General features: G+C 36.7%; 1 protein-coding gene across 1 annotated transcript; it reads right to left on the bottom strand.

The window, feature by feature from the left end:
- Positions 1 to 8640: 8640 nt before the first annotated feature.
- LOC106315157 (basic 7S globulin-like) lies at positions 8641 to 9723 on the bottom strand. The gene is made up of 2 exons (XM_013752914.1): positions 8922 to 9723; positions 8641 to 8648 (listed from the first exon to the last, which is right to left on the bottom strand). Exons 1-2 carry the CDS (start codon positions 9721 to 9723, stop codon positions 8641 to 8643), a joined length of 810 nt encoding a protein of 269 aa, XP_013608368.1.
- Positions 9724 to 12843: the final 3120 nt, after the last annotated feature.

Genomic DNA, 12843 nt, shown 5'->3' with positions numbered 1-12843 from the left:
TGTTATGAAATAACTTATAATTTATAGTATCGAGAAATTTAAATAAGAGTATAATTCAATACCCGTAGGAAGCAAATAACACTAATATAAGTGAGAGAGTTTATTATAAAGAAGAAGAAGAAGATGTAATGGTGTACAAAAGAGTGAGATGAGTGATGGTATTTATAGTGAGCAACAATACATAAAATATCAAAGATGGTGCTTGATTTGGTAAATGAGTGGGTGATCATAGTGCTTGATGAGTAGATGATCATAATGTTTGATGAGTAGATGATCATAGTGCTTGAGTTGGTAAAGGAGTGGAGGATCATTTCAAAGTTTATCCTATAACACTCTTATATTTCATATTTAAGAGACGTCTCTTAAATTTTTAGTTAAAAGATAAGAGACCATATCTTATATTACGCTAAGAGACTCAACCTAAAAGATTTATAATAAACATGCTCTAACTCATCATACTGTATTAAGCTGTATATATATATACTACCACTTATTAAGCTTAAACAATGGATTTGCTAGGAAATCTTACAAACAATGGATTTGCTGGGACTTCTTTAGGCTTGTTTCTTATACTTGTAGCTTGGGACTCTAATACATGGGTTGTTTGTTTTATATTCGTGAACCTACTATGCATCGGGTCTCTTATGAGGATTGATAGAGTCAACTTACTTTTTCTGTGGATCAGCAAATGAATCTAACGACCATGGAACTGTTTATCAAATGATATACCAGTGTTATATTATTGTTATTATCATTACTAGTCTACTAAATGGTCAGATCTCATATGCCAGAAAATCTGTGTAGAAATCCACGGGAGATTTTCTGTCGAGACAATAGTAATTAAAATTCATAATGCGTTTATGTAAGCGATGAATGATACCTAAACCACATGGTTTACAAAATATGTGTATATTTTATTGAATTATTCTTGAGTTCACTTCTTAGGGTAAACCTCTTAGGATAAATCTCCTAAGGTGAACCGGTTCAACAACCAATAGGATTTTGTTAATTTATATTGGATATTTTTAAGAAAAAGAAACAAAATATTGTCAAGTTATTTTTTGTTTTTAAAATTAAAAGGTAAAAAATAAAATAAAAAATAGTAGTAGTTACAAATAAATAAATAAAATTTAAAATATTTTTAACGTCATTAGCAAAACACTATATCCTAAAATCTAAATCATAAACTATTGGGTAAACCCTAAACCCTTGGATAAATCTAAAACTCTAAATCAAAAACACTAAACACTAAATCTTAAAAACACTAAACCCTTAATCCTAACCCCTAAACCTTTGGATAAAAATAAATAAAAATAGTAATAGTTACTTAAATTTTTTTTAAAATACTTTTAACGCCGTCAGCAAAACATATTAAACCCAACAAAAGACGTTAAATCCTAAATACTAAATACAAAATATTAAACATTAAACTCTAAACCCTAAATATCCAGGGGTTTAGGGATTAGGATTAAGAGTTTAGTGTTTTTAAGATTTAGTGTTTAGTGTTTTTGATTTAAGGTTGAAGATTATCCAAAGGTTTATCTAAGGGTTTAGGGTTTAGTGTTCTGCTGACGACCTTAAAAATACTTTTAAAAATAATTCTTTTTTTTGGAACTACTACTATTTTTTTTATCTTTTTATTTTAAAAACATAATATAACTTTACAATATTTTATTTTTTATTTTAAAAGATATCGAATATGAAATAACAAAATTTTATTAGTTGGTGAACCTTGAAGTTCATCCCAGAAGTATGAACCGAAGAACAACTCTATTATATTATGAGATTGTCTGTCAAGATAGTAGGAAATATTAGATTATTGTCAACATACATAGAAATGCTAAAAACTATTTGAAGGCACCCATATGAGATTCTCTGTCAAGTTAGTTGTAATTAAAATACATAATCCAGCTATGTATGCGATGAATCATATCTAGACCACATGGTTCACATAATGTAATTGTTTCTAGATCTCGTGGAAGCCCTAGATATATTATGTTTTCCAAAACTATACATATATATCGTGTAAATTGTGTAATATGTTAAAGAGTGTGTCGGTCCAAATTGGTTCGTTCGGTTTAGTAGTTATAGTTTACTCATTTCTTAGTGATTAGGATATGAATATATCCTAAAAGATATTTGTATAACTTTCATATCCATGAACCATCCACCATGCAAATATTAAGCTCGAGAAATATTTGCATGGTGGATGGTTCATGGATCTATACAAATCAATTCAGTGGAATTGGATGAGTTTGAAAGGATAGAATGAAAAAAAATCCAATTTATGGGGACACGGAACATAAGGAGGCGCGAGACGGCACTACACTTGGAATCGGAAGCACTAAGATGGGCAATGGAGAGATATGCTACAGTATTCTAACTGCCAGAGATTGCAAGGACCAGATTGCAATGGTAAATGATCCACAAGCTTGGCCAAATTTCTCAACTGAGCTGGAGGTCATCCAAATTCTCAAGATGTGTTTTCCAGAGATCAGCTACTTCCCAAGGATGCATAATAAGATTGCAGACTCACTAGTTAGGAATGCCCTTTCTTTTCATAGATCTCTTTGTTTTATTGGTTGTTCTATTCCGGTTTGGTTATCCAGACCACCTCAAGTTTGAATAATAGAACATCCGTTTATTGCCAAAAAAAAATCACGTACATCTTGTAGATAATATATATAAGGAGATCGACCGCTAAGAAGAGGAACAGTGATGACGGTGCAGATTCATCAAGCTCCCAAGCTACTGAAACCAAGCGTCTCGCGGGTGTTAAGGCAGCAAAGGCCCGTGGGAAGAAGACTATGGTAGAGAAGAATGCGGTGAAAGAGTTTCAGAGTATGTAGTCCATTAAACAGCAGGACTTGGCAATGAAGGAAAGGTTGTCGAAGATGAGTCTACTTGACTCTCTTATTGCAAAAAAAAAGAGCCTCTAGCCGAGTATGAAGAAGCCCTAAAGAAGAAGCTCATCAGTGACTTTTTTTTTCGATACGAAAGTATTGTTTACTTCTTACAACAAAGAAATATCTGTTTAGGACTTTAGTTTTTATGTTTAGTTATCATTTTTTCAGTCGTAAAACAAGTAACGAGTAATATCAAGGCGAGTCTTAACTTTTATTGTGATACTTGTTACTTGTCTTGTACTTGCAAGTAGCAAAACTCGACGAACTACTTGATACTTAACTTGACAACAACGAGTACTTGAAAAAACGAGACGAGTACAGGTCAAATAACAGGGTATAAAAGGCAAGTAAATACTCGCGCCCAGCCCTATTGCATGTAGCAGCGAGTGTTATGGAGCACAAGTGGGTCACTAAAAGCCACTCACATGGTGCTAAAATCGAATTCGATCAAATATTCTTGAAGCTGATGTGTTCCAATGACCATGGACTCATTAGGTTTCTTTCCTCCGTCGACGAATGCCAAACAAATAACCGTCTCTGATACTCTCTCCACCATATTTTCACCTTGAAACCTCCACTTCACTTCCTTTCCATTCCCTGGCAGCTCAATCTCCATCACCGACCCATCTATGTTCTTCCCGGAAGCGCTATCTTCGAAACAATGTTTAAATGGTGTGTGTCCTGTGGTCTCAGTCATTCCTATTTTCTGTGAAAACAAAGTTAATTAAGACCCAAACAAAGATGATTAGTAGACTTGATATACATAAATATAAAATAATCCCGATGTTTTTAGACTATGCATATAAATTAAGAAAGTATTATAAAAGTTTGAGCAAAAATTTACATCTAAAAAGTTAAGTATTAAAAACCGGAAGGAGTATTTGAAATCGGATTTCAAAAATTAAATTTATTATTTCATTAAATAAAAGAGTTTTTTGTTTTATTTTAATACCGTTGCTTTAAGCGTAAAAGACTGTTTTAGTGTTAAGATGAACAGAAATTATGGTTTCTTCTTCAAGCAAACATGGAGAAAGTGTGCTCACATGAGAGAGAAAGAAGAAGACAAAATAAGGGAATATTTCTGTTAATCATTTACGTGTGATGAGTTTGTCACTATATACACTTGATCTAATCAGCTAACCGGAACAAACCGGGTTTGTAATATGTACAAACTAAACCAATGAAATTATAATAAACCAATATTCCCCCTCAAGATGGAGCATAGATGTTAATGAACTCCATCTTGCTTAACAAATGACGGAAGGAACCAGGGTATAGAGGTTTAGTTAAGATGTCGGCCAGCTGATTCTCTGAACGTACGTGGAGAGTCTTGATCATGCCGGACTTGACTCGTTCCCGAACGATATGACAATCACGTTCGACGTGTTTGGTCCGTTCGTGGAAGACCGAGTTGTTGGCGATATGTATGGCAGCAGTGTTGTCACAATAGAGAGGAGAAGGGCCTGTACTCTCAATCCAGAGGTCTTCAAGAAGATTCCGAAACCAAATCATTTCTCTTACAGCTTCAGACATGGCGCGATATTCCGATTCAGCGGTTGAACAGGAAACAGTGTCTTGTTTGTTTGATTTCCAAACAATGAGGGCAGTGCCTACAAACACACAGAGACCTGACACACTACGACGAGTGTCGCCACAAGAACCCCAATCCACATCAGCAAAGGCAGAAAGCTTCAAGTCAGAAGAAGAAGAATAGAAAAGGCCTTGTCCAACCGTACCCTTCAAGTAATGTAGGACTTTATATGCTGCGTGTAGATGAGGAGCACGAGGAGATGCAGTAAACTGACATAATCTGTGAACCGCAAATGTAATATCAGGTCGTGTAAACGTCAGATACAAGAGCTTCCCTACCAACCGTCGATACCTCTCTGCATTGTCCAATAAATCACCATCTTCTGAAGAGAGTTTGATACTAGGGTCCATGGGGATAGAGGAAGGCTTGCATCCCAGTAAACCTGTCTCAGTAAGGAGATCAAGAATGTATTTGCGTTGGCAAAGAGTGATGCCTGCAGAAGAGCGAGCTATCTCTAAACCCAAAAAATATTGAAGAGGACCCAAGTCTCGTAGTTTGAAAGAAGTCTGTAATGCTTTCTTAAGAAGCTCCGTAGCATGATCACAACTACTAGCGATGATTATATCATCAACATAAACCAAGACAACCATGTAAACGTTACCGGCATGTTTGGTAAAGAGTGTGTGATCACCAAAAGAGGTTTGGAAACCCATTTGAAGCAAAGAAGCGGAGAACTTCAAAAACCATTGGCGAGACGCTTGTTTTAGACCATATAAAGATTTCTTGAGCCTGCAAACCGCATTGGGTGGGAAAGATTCCCCCTGTTTAGGTGCATATCCAGGTGGTAAGGTCATATAAATCTCCTCCTCTAAGTCGCCATTGAGAAAGGCATCGGAGATATCCAACTGAGACAATGACCAGCCTTTAGCTGCTGCAACAGCAAGAAGAAGTTTCACAGTAGCTGTCTTTGCAACAGGAGCAAAAGTTTCAACATAGTCTAAGCCTTCTTGCTGAGTGTACCCCTTAGCCACAAGACGTGCTTTGTATCTCTCAAGAGTCCCATCTGCATTGATCTTAATCTTGTAAACCCATTTGCAACCCACTGCTTTCTTTCCAGCCGGGAGAGAACAAACAAACCATGCATCATTGTCCTCTAGAGCCGTAATTTCAATATGCATAGCTTCACACCATTCCTTCAATTTGCAAGCTTGAGCATAAGATGAGGGTTCGGGATTGCTATTAAGAGCATTTATGAGAATCATAAACGCATTTGATAAAGCATCATAGGACAAGACATTGGAGATAGGATGTTCAGTAGAGGATGTAGCAGAAGAACAAAGGTAGTCTCTGAGATGAGTTGGCGGTTTAGAGACTCGCTTTGGTGGGAGAGAGACCTCGGGAGGTACAATCGGAATAGTGGAGGAAGAAGCAGGTGTAGAGGAATCCAAAGGAGTGAAGACCCGAGGAAAGAAATCCTCATAACCAGTAGGTGAATCTTGCTGAAGAAATGGGAAAAGATCCTCATGAAACACTACATTCCGAGAGATGAAGATAGAATTACTCTGGATATCAAGAAGCTTATAACCTTTATAGCCTGAAGGATATCCAAGAAAAGCACAAGCACGAGCTCGATCTTGAAACTTGTGACGCTGCTTTGGAGAAGTACTTGCATAACATAGACAACCAAAAGTCTTTAAATGAGAGAAGTCAGGTGCCTTCCCAGTAAGTAGTTCATAAGGCGTTTTGTTGCCAATGATAGGAGAAGGAGATCTGTTGATAAGAAACACTGATGTGAGAATACAATCACCCCAAAAACTCAATGGGACACCAAACTGAAACATCAAGGCACGAGCTACGTTAAGGAGGTGTTGATGCTTCCTTTCAACGACCGAGTTCTGCTCAGGAGTCTCAGGACAAGAGTGGTAGGAGACTATGCCTTTAGCTTTGTATAAAGTATCAAAACGAAGTTCGGGCGCATTATCTGAGCGAACTGACTTGACCTTTGTATCATACTGAGTTTCAACCATTGTGATGAAGTCTGGAAATACAGTTAAGACATCACTCTTCAGTTTGAGCAAGTAAACCCAAGTAACCCTTGTGTGATCATCCACTATGGTGAGAAAGTATATGTAACCTTCTTGCGTAGGTTCAGAAAACGGACCCCAGACATCAATGTGAAGCAACTCAAAAGGATTAGAACATCGCTTAGGATTCAAAGAATAAGATAACTTCTTTTGCTTAGCTCGATGGCAAATGTCACAATGTAACAACCCTTTATTCTTTGCTTTAGAAATCCCAAGTACATCATGTAGAAGTTCTAATCTTTTAAAAGATGTATGAACAAAACGTTGATGCCAAACAGATGCATCAATAACAGCATTAGAATGAAAAGAAGACAAATGCAAATCCTTTACGCCAGCATCTTCCAAATCCAGAACGTACAGGTTTGCTATCCGACTACCTTTTCCAATCATCAACCCCCTGGAAGGATCCTGTATTTCAAAACAACCAGAATCAAAGACCACGCGAGCACCAATATCTGAAGTCAAAGAACTGATACTCATGAGGTTCAATCTGAATTCGGGGATAAACAACACATTCTGTAATGTCAGAGCCTTTGAAATGACTATCTGACCAATACCACCAACTTTAATAGTAGAACCATTAGGAAGATTCACAAAGTGATGAACAGAAGTGTCAAGATGAGTGAAAGCACTACGTTCATGAGAAACATGGTGAGTAGCACCAGAGTCAATGATCCATGTGTTAGGATCAGTAACACAATTGGCAACATTCAAAATTCCAACAAAACTGAATGTGGAAGAAGAGAATGTGATACCAGAAGAATCATGGCGTTGAGTTGCAGGAGCAGGGGAAGACTCAGAAGGCTGAACCTGAAGCTGGGAACTAAAGTAGGCGATGAAATTCTGAATCTGATCCTTATTTAACTGACCAACGAGATTGTCCAGACCTGACACAGGGAGAGGACGATCTTGAATGGAAACGTTAGCAGTCACCGCAGAGGAGGGTTTGGACTTATCAGAATTCCATTTTCCTTTCTTCCAGCCCACTGGATAACCATGCAACTTGTAACAACGGTCCACAGTGTGGCCAGTATTGCCACAATGAGAACAGATTGCACCAGATTTCTTGTGAAAAGCATTCAACGCTCCATGTTGAGAAAAGCTTTGATCACCAGCAAGCACACCAGGCTGAACTGAGGAAGAAGACTGAGACAGTGTGTGAGTCTGAGCAGAGTCGTGGCTAACAAGAAATGCAGTAGGAGCAATTATAGAGTTGAACTGTCTTTGACTATCATCTTGATCAAGGATATTGCATATTTCAGCAAGATCAGGCAGGGGCTTTTTCATGATTATCTGACTGCGAATGATGAAATACTTTTCACTCAAACCAGCCAAGAACTTAATGATACGACCCCTCTCGACCTTTGCCTTAGCAGCTCGTTGACTGATACAACTAGAAGTGTTACAACACAAGCACATTTCAGGAGGTTCAGTACCATCCAGATTATCCCAAAGGGTTTTGAGAGCTGTGTAGTAACTAGAGAGATCCATGGAACCTTGGCGAAGGTCTTGAATCTGTTGAATCAGTTGAAAGGTTCGAGGCAAATTTGTCTTGTGAAAACGATTATGCAAATCAATCCAAATCTCAGTTGCATCATCAAACGACAAGATACTACCATAGATCTGTTTAGATACAGAGTTAAGGAGCCATGATTTGACCATGCTATTGCAGCGAGACCAGATCCGAAACAGAGTATTACCAGAAGCAGGACGAGGTAAAGATCCGTCAACAAAAGCGATCTTGTTCTTCGCGTCAAGAGCGATCTTCATAGCAGAGCACCACAGGGTGTAGTTAGATCCATCTAACTGAACAGACACGATCATCAGACCTGGATGATCGGCATGATGGAGAAACAGTGGAGAATGAACATTGTCAGGGTTCAACGCGGCGGCAAGAGCAAACGAGTCCGTAATGTTTGGTGCTGCAACAACTTCAGGAATGGAAGAGGAGCTACCAGGTAGAGGATTCGAGCTACCAGCACGCGTGAAACGACCGGAACGACGAGAACGACGAAGATTAACCACCATCGGAGCAGAGGTTCGACGATCGGAAAAGAAAACCCTGAAACGGAGTGTGATCGAACGGAAATCGAAAGAAGAATACGATGTTGAGCTGTGCTCAACGCTCTGATACCATTTTAGTGTTAAGATGAACAGAAATTATGGTTTCTTCTTCAAGCAAACATGGAGAAAGTGTGCTCACATGAGAGAGAAAGAAGAAGACAAAATAAGGGAATATTTCTGTTAATCATTTACGTGTGATGACTTTGTCACTATATATACTTGATCTAATCAGCTAACCGGAACAAACCGGGTTTGTAATATGTACAAACTAAACCAATGAAATTATAATAAACCAATAGACTGAGCAAGAGCATTGTAGACATCGGTTTGTAGTACGGTGTAAGGAACCACCGTGCTGAGCTGGGCTCCCTTCAAGCAAACTTGGGTTCAACGATAAAGGGATTCCGTCAACGTAGATTGACGTGGGGGAGATTAGATATTTTCCCGAGTCAATTTTTAAGGGCGTTAAAGTCATCGGAACGGGATTCTTTCCACCGAAGACCGGGGTATCATAAGAACTTGTGGCGCCCATATAGAATGTACCGACGCGGGAAGAAGGCAAGCAGAGAGCAAACTTCGGGATGACATTAAACGCTGACGTCACCTGTCTCCAGAACGGAAGTTCTCCCGAAGAAAGACCAATAACTCCGGAGATCGGAGGGGCAATGCCTTGGAGGTTTTTCTGGACGGCGCAGGAGAATGTGAAGGGGCGGAAAGAGACAAGGGAGGGTGGTATTCCGTTCTCTGTAGAGAAGATGGTGGCTTTGTCTTGAACGACACGGTCGGTTTTGGTCACGGTGTGGTTTGTGAGGAGGAAAGGACTTGGTTCACGGTAAAGACAGATTTTTCCGTCGCAGCCATTGCCAGAAATGGATTTGCAGGTGGAGCTCTCGCAAGTAACGAGGCGAAGTGATGATAAAGATTTGATGTTGCGGCAGTTGAGCCACGTGAGGTTGGTTCCAAGATCGAGGAGGAGGTTTACGGGAGACGACGTTGTGGCGGATCCGATGTAGATAAGTGTGTAATATTGTTTGGAGGGTTCGTGTTTGAAGATCGGGAGAATGTATTGGGCTTCCGATATCAGAGTTATGGCTGCAAACATGGAGACGAAGACAATGAGATGCGTATGGCCACCCATCTTTGTGTTTCTCAGGTGTTTTTTTTGGTTTATTTGTTGTAACGGCAATGAATGTGTTTTTTTTTGTTTGAGATGAAGATGGACTACTGTCGATGTATGGTATTTATAGGTGTAAAATAAACTTTGTATCTAAGAAAATGAAAATATAGGTAGATGGAGTAGGATTCTTTAATGTTTTGAGCACGTTTTAATTTTTCTTCTAGTGTTTAAATTTCGCGCATTCCCGCAAAAAGACACTACTACCTCCATTCCCAAAAGAAAGATTTTCTAGATTTTAATCTTGTTTCATAAAGATGAATTTTCTATATTTTAAGGTACTTTTGTATACTTTTAAGAAGCATTAATTGTGAATATTTGAACTGATTAAATTTCATTGGTGAATAGTTATTGGAAAGTGTAAAGAAAAATAAATAATAGACTAAAAAATAAATATTTATTGTATTTTTAATAAACGTGAAAACTCTAGAAAATCTTACTTTCAGGAACAGAGATAGTATTAATTATGCACATGAGTACATGACAGATATATACACGTGACAACAGCTAGATTATATTTGAAAATTGGAGAAATATTGGTCTTCTTTAAACATTGGGGGAGTGTATTCAATCTAAAATTTGAAGTGATTTGATTTTTAATGATATTTTAGATGATTTTAAAGAATTGCACATACTAAAATGATTTTTGTTAAACCACTCTAGAATATCATCTAAAACCATGAGATTTGAGTTTTATTTTTTTTTAACTAAGAAACTTCACCCAAACACTCTAAAATCACTTGAAAACTTTAAAACTCCACGACTTAAAATATTTTCAATAACAGTGGATTTCAGAGTGCTTTATAAAATGTCAAGTTCAATAACACTAGATTTTAAATGAATTTTTAAAATTCATGTTTTAATAACAGTGGATTTGTCATTTTGACACAAATCACCTAAAACTCTCAATTGAATACACCTCCTTAAGCGCTGCACAAGTATCAATATAATAAAAAGAAAAGTATTAATATAAATCATGTAGTAGCTACTTCATCCCTAGTTTCTCAGTTAACTTCTGATACTTGATCTTAATGCATCTCCAAAAAGAAACTCTATTTTGAAGTTTCTTAAACTTTATATTTGAAGTTTAAAAGTGTTATTTTCCAAAAGCAAAACTTCAAACTCAACTTAAAAACCATTAGTATTTTATAATATGGTCCTTATATTTGTCATAATCAATTTGAATTCATAAAACTTTTGTAAATAACTAGCACATATATAAACATATTACAACAATATTAACTGATAAAATATTATATTAAAATATAAAATTTTAAACATAATAACTTAATTAATATTAAACTTCAAGCAAAATACCATATTATTCCATAAAGTGATTTCCGTAATGCATATATGATCTACTAGTGCATTTCGAAGTAAAAATGACTCTCCTTATTTTTAATTTGTAGATTAGGGATAAAAATTGTTGAAATTAGGTGATATTAATACTTGTAAATACATTAGATCATAACAAGAATGTAAAAGAGACACATAAAATATTGCTAAAAGACTAACTTTTATCAATGATATTAATACTCGTGAATATATTCAATATGAACAAGAAAGAATTGTATGAAAAGACATCATCAAGAACAACAACAATCATTTTCAGTTACACAAAATAAATTGGACAATATTTGGAAATTTTAAAGGTTCCGGATCAAACTTACATGACTATTAGTGTTATTGTTATATTTAAATATGTGTAATAGTTATGTCTTCATGTAATTTTTTAAAAGTTTTTTGGTTAAGTTTCTTTTGTATATTTTTGTTATCTAAATCTAGTTTTAAATATTTTAAATCTTCTTTTAAAATTTTATTTAATTTTATGTGTAAACTTAAATTTTGTAAACAAACACTACAGGAAATAAGGTCTTATACCGAGGCTCAAATTTGTCGGAACATCATCTGAATCGTTCATCTCCGAGGCGTTTCCGAGAAATCATGATATGTCGGAGTTTGAGCCTCGGAAACGATCAAACGTCGGGAGATTGTCGGAAATGACCGAGAAATACACATTCTCAGAAAGTCATCGGTTTGTGTCATCGGTATCTCCCGATGTAGTTCCGACGATATAATAAATTTAATTAAAAAACAAATACAAAAAATACTGAAAATTATAAATAAAATAGAAATATAATTATCAAAATTCATTATATAAAATTTATAATACACAAATAAAAATACAATAAAGAATTCACTATGGCGGTGGAAGGATTTACGGCTGTGGTGGTGCAAGAAATAGTGACGGTGGTGACAGTGGAAGAAGAGGAACGGCGGTGGAAGTGGAAGCACCGGTGGTCAAAGTGGAAGAAACGGCAACGGTGGTGAAAGTGGAAGAAACGGCTACGGTGGTGGATCTAGAAGCAACGGCTACGGTGTAGATGTGGAAGGAACGGCGACGGTTTGGATGTCGAAGCAACGGCGACGGTTTGGATGTGGAAGCAACGGCTACGGTGGTGGTAGCAACAGAGACTGGTGAAAGTGAAAGGAGTGTCGGGAAAGTTGGTGTATAGGATTGTGTTCAGAAAGAAATAGATCTAGAAAATGAGATAATGAGAGAAGAACTGAAGAAGGAAAGGGAAAGAGAAGAAGGTTAAAATAAGAAAAAAAGAGTTAAAAAAAATTATAAATGAAAGAAAAAAAACGGGGATCCGCGGTATTTATGACATTAAATTGATAAAATTAATTACAAAATTGGTTCCGATAAAATTTTCTCTTTATATCTGACATTGTAACGAGAGATTAGTATTGTTGTCGGTAAATACATTTTCCCGACCCCATAATCTACATCCGTTCTAATTGGTTCTTCTAATCTAACCGCTGGCTGAGGTTCGCTAGTACTACCATGTTCATAATCAGTTTCCCCATGATGATACCAAATTTTGTAACTTCGTGTAAACCCACTCAAATATAGATGAATCCAAACATCTCACTCTTTAATAACCTTTCTATTTTTACAATTAGAGCAAGGACATCTTAACATACCTATTTTTGCTTCCGGTTGTCGGTGAACTAACCCCATGAATTCAGTTATACCTCGTTGGTATTCTTCCGTAAGCAATCTCATGTTCGGATCCAAAT

The sequence above is a fragment of the Brassica oleracea genome, chromosome C9, assembly GCF_000695525.1.
Source record: "Brassica oleracea var. oleracea cultivar TO1000 chromosome C9, BOL, whole genome shotgun sequence".
Classification (NCBI taxonomy): Eukaryota; Viridiplantae; Streptophyta; class Magnoliopsida; order Brassicales; family Brassicaceae; genus Brassica; species Brassica oleracea.
Note: the sequence above shows the minus strand (reverse complement) of the source record. Positions and strands in the feature narration are given on the sequence as shown.

Coding starts and splice junctions, on each gene's coding strand:
- LOC106315157 (XM_013752914.1), bottom strand. CDS start 9,723: ATGGGTGGCCATACGCATCTCATTGTCTTCGTCTCCATGTTTGCAGCC.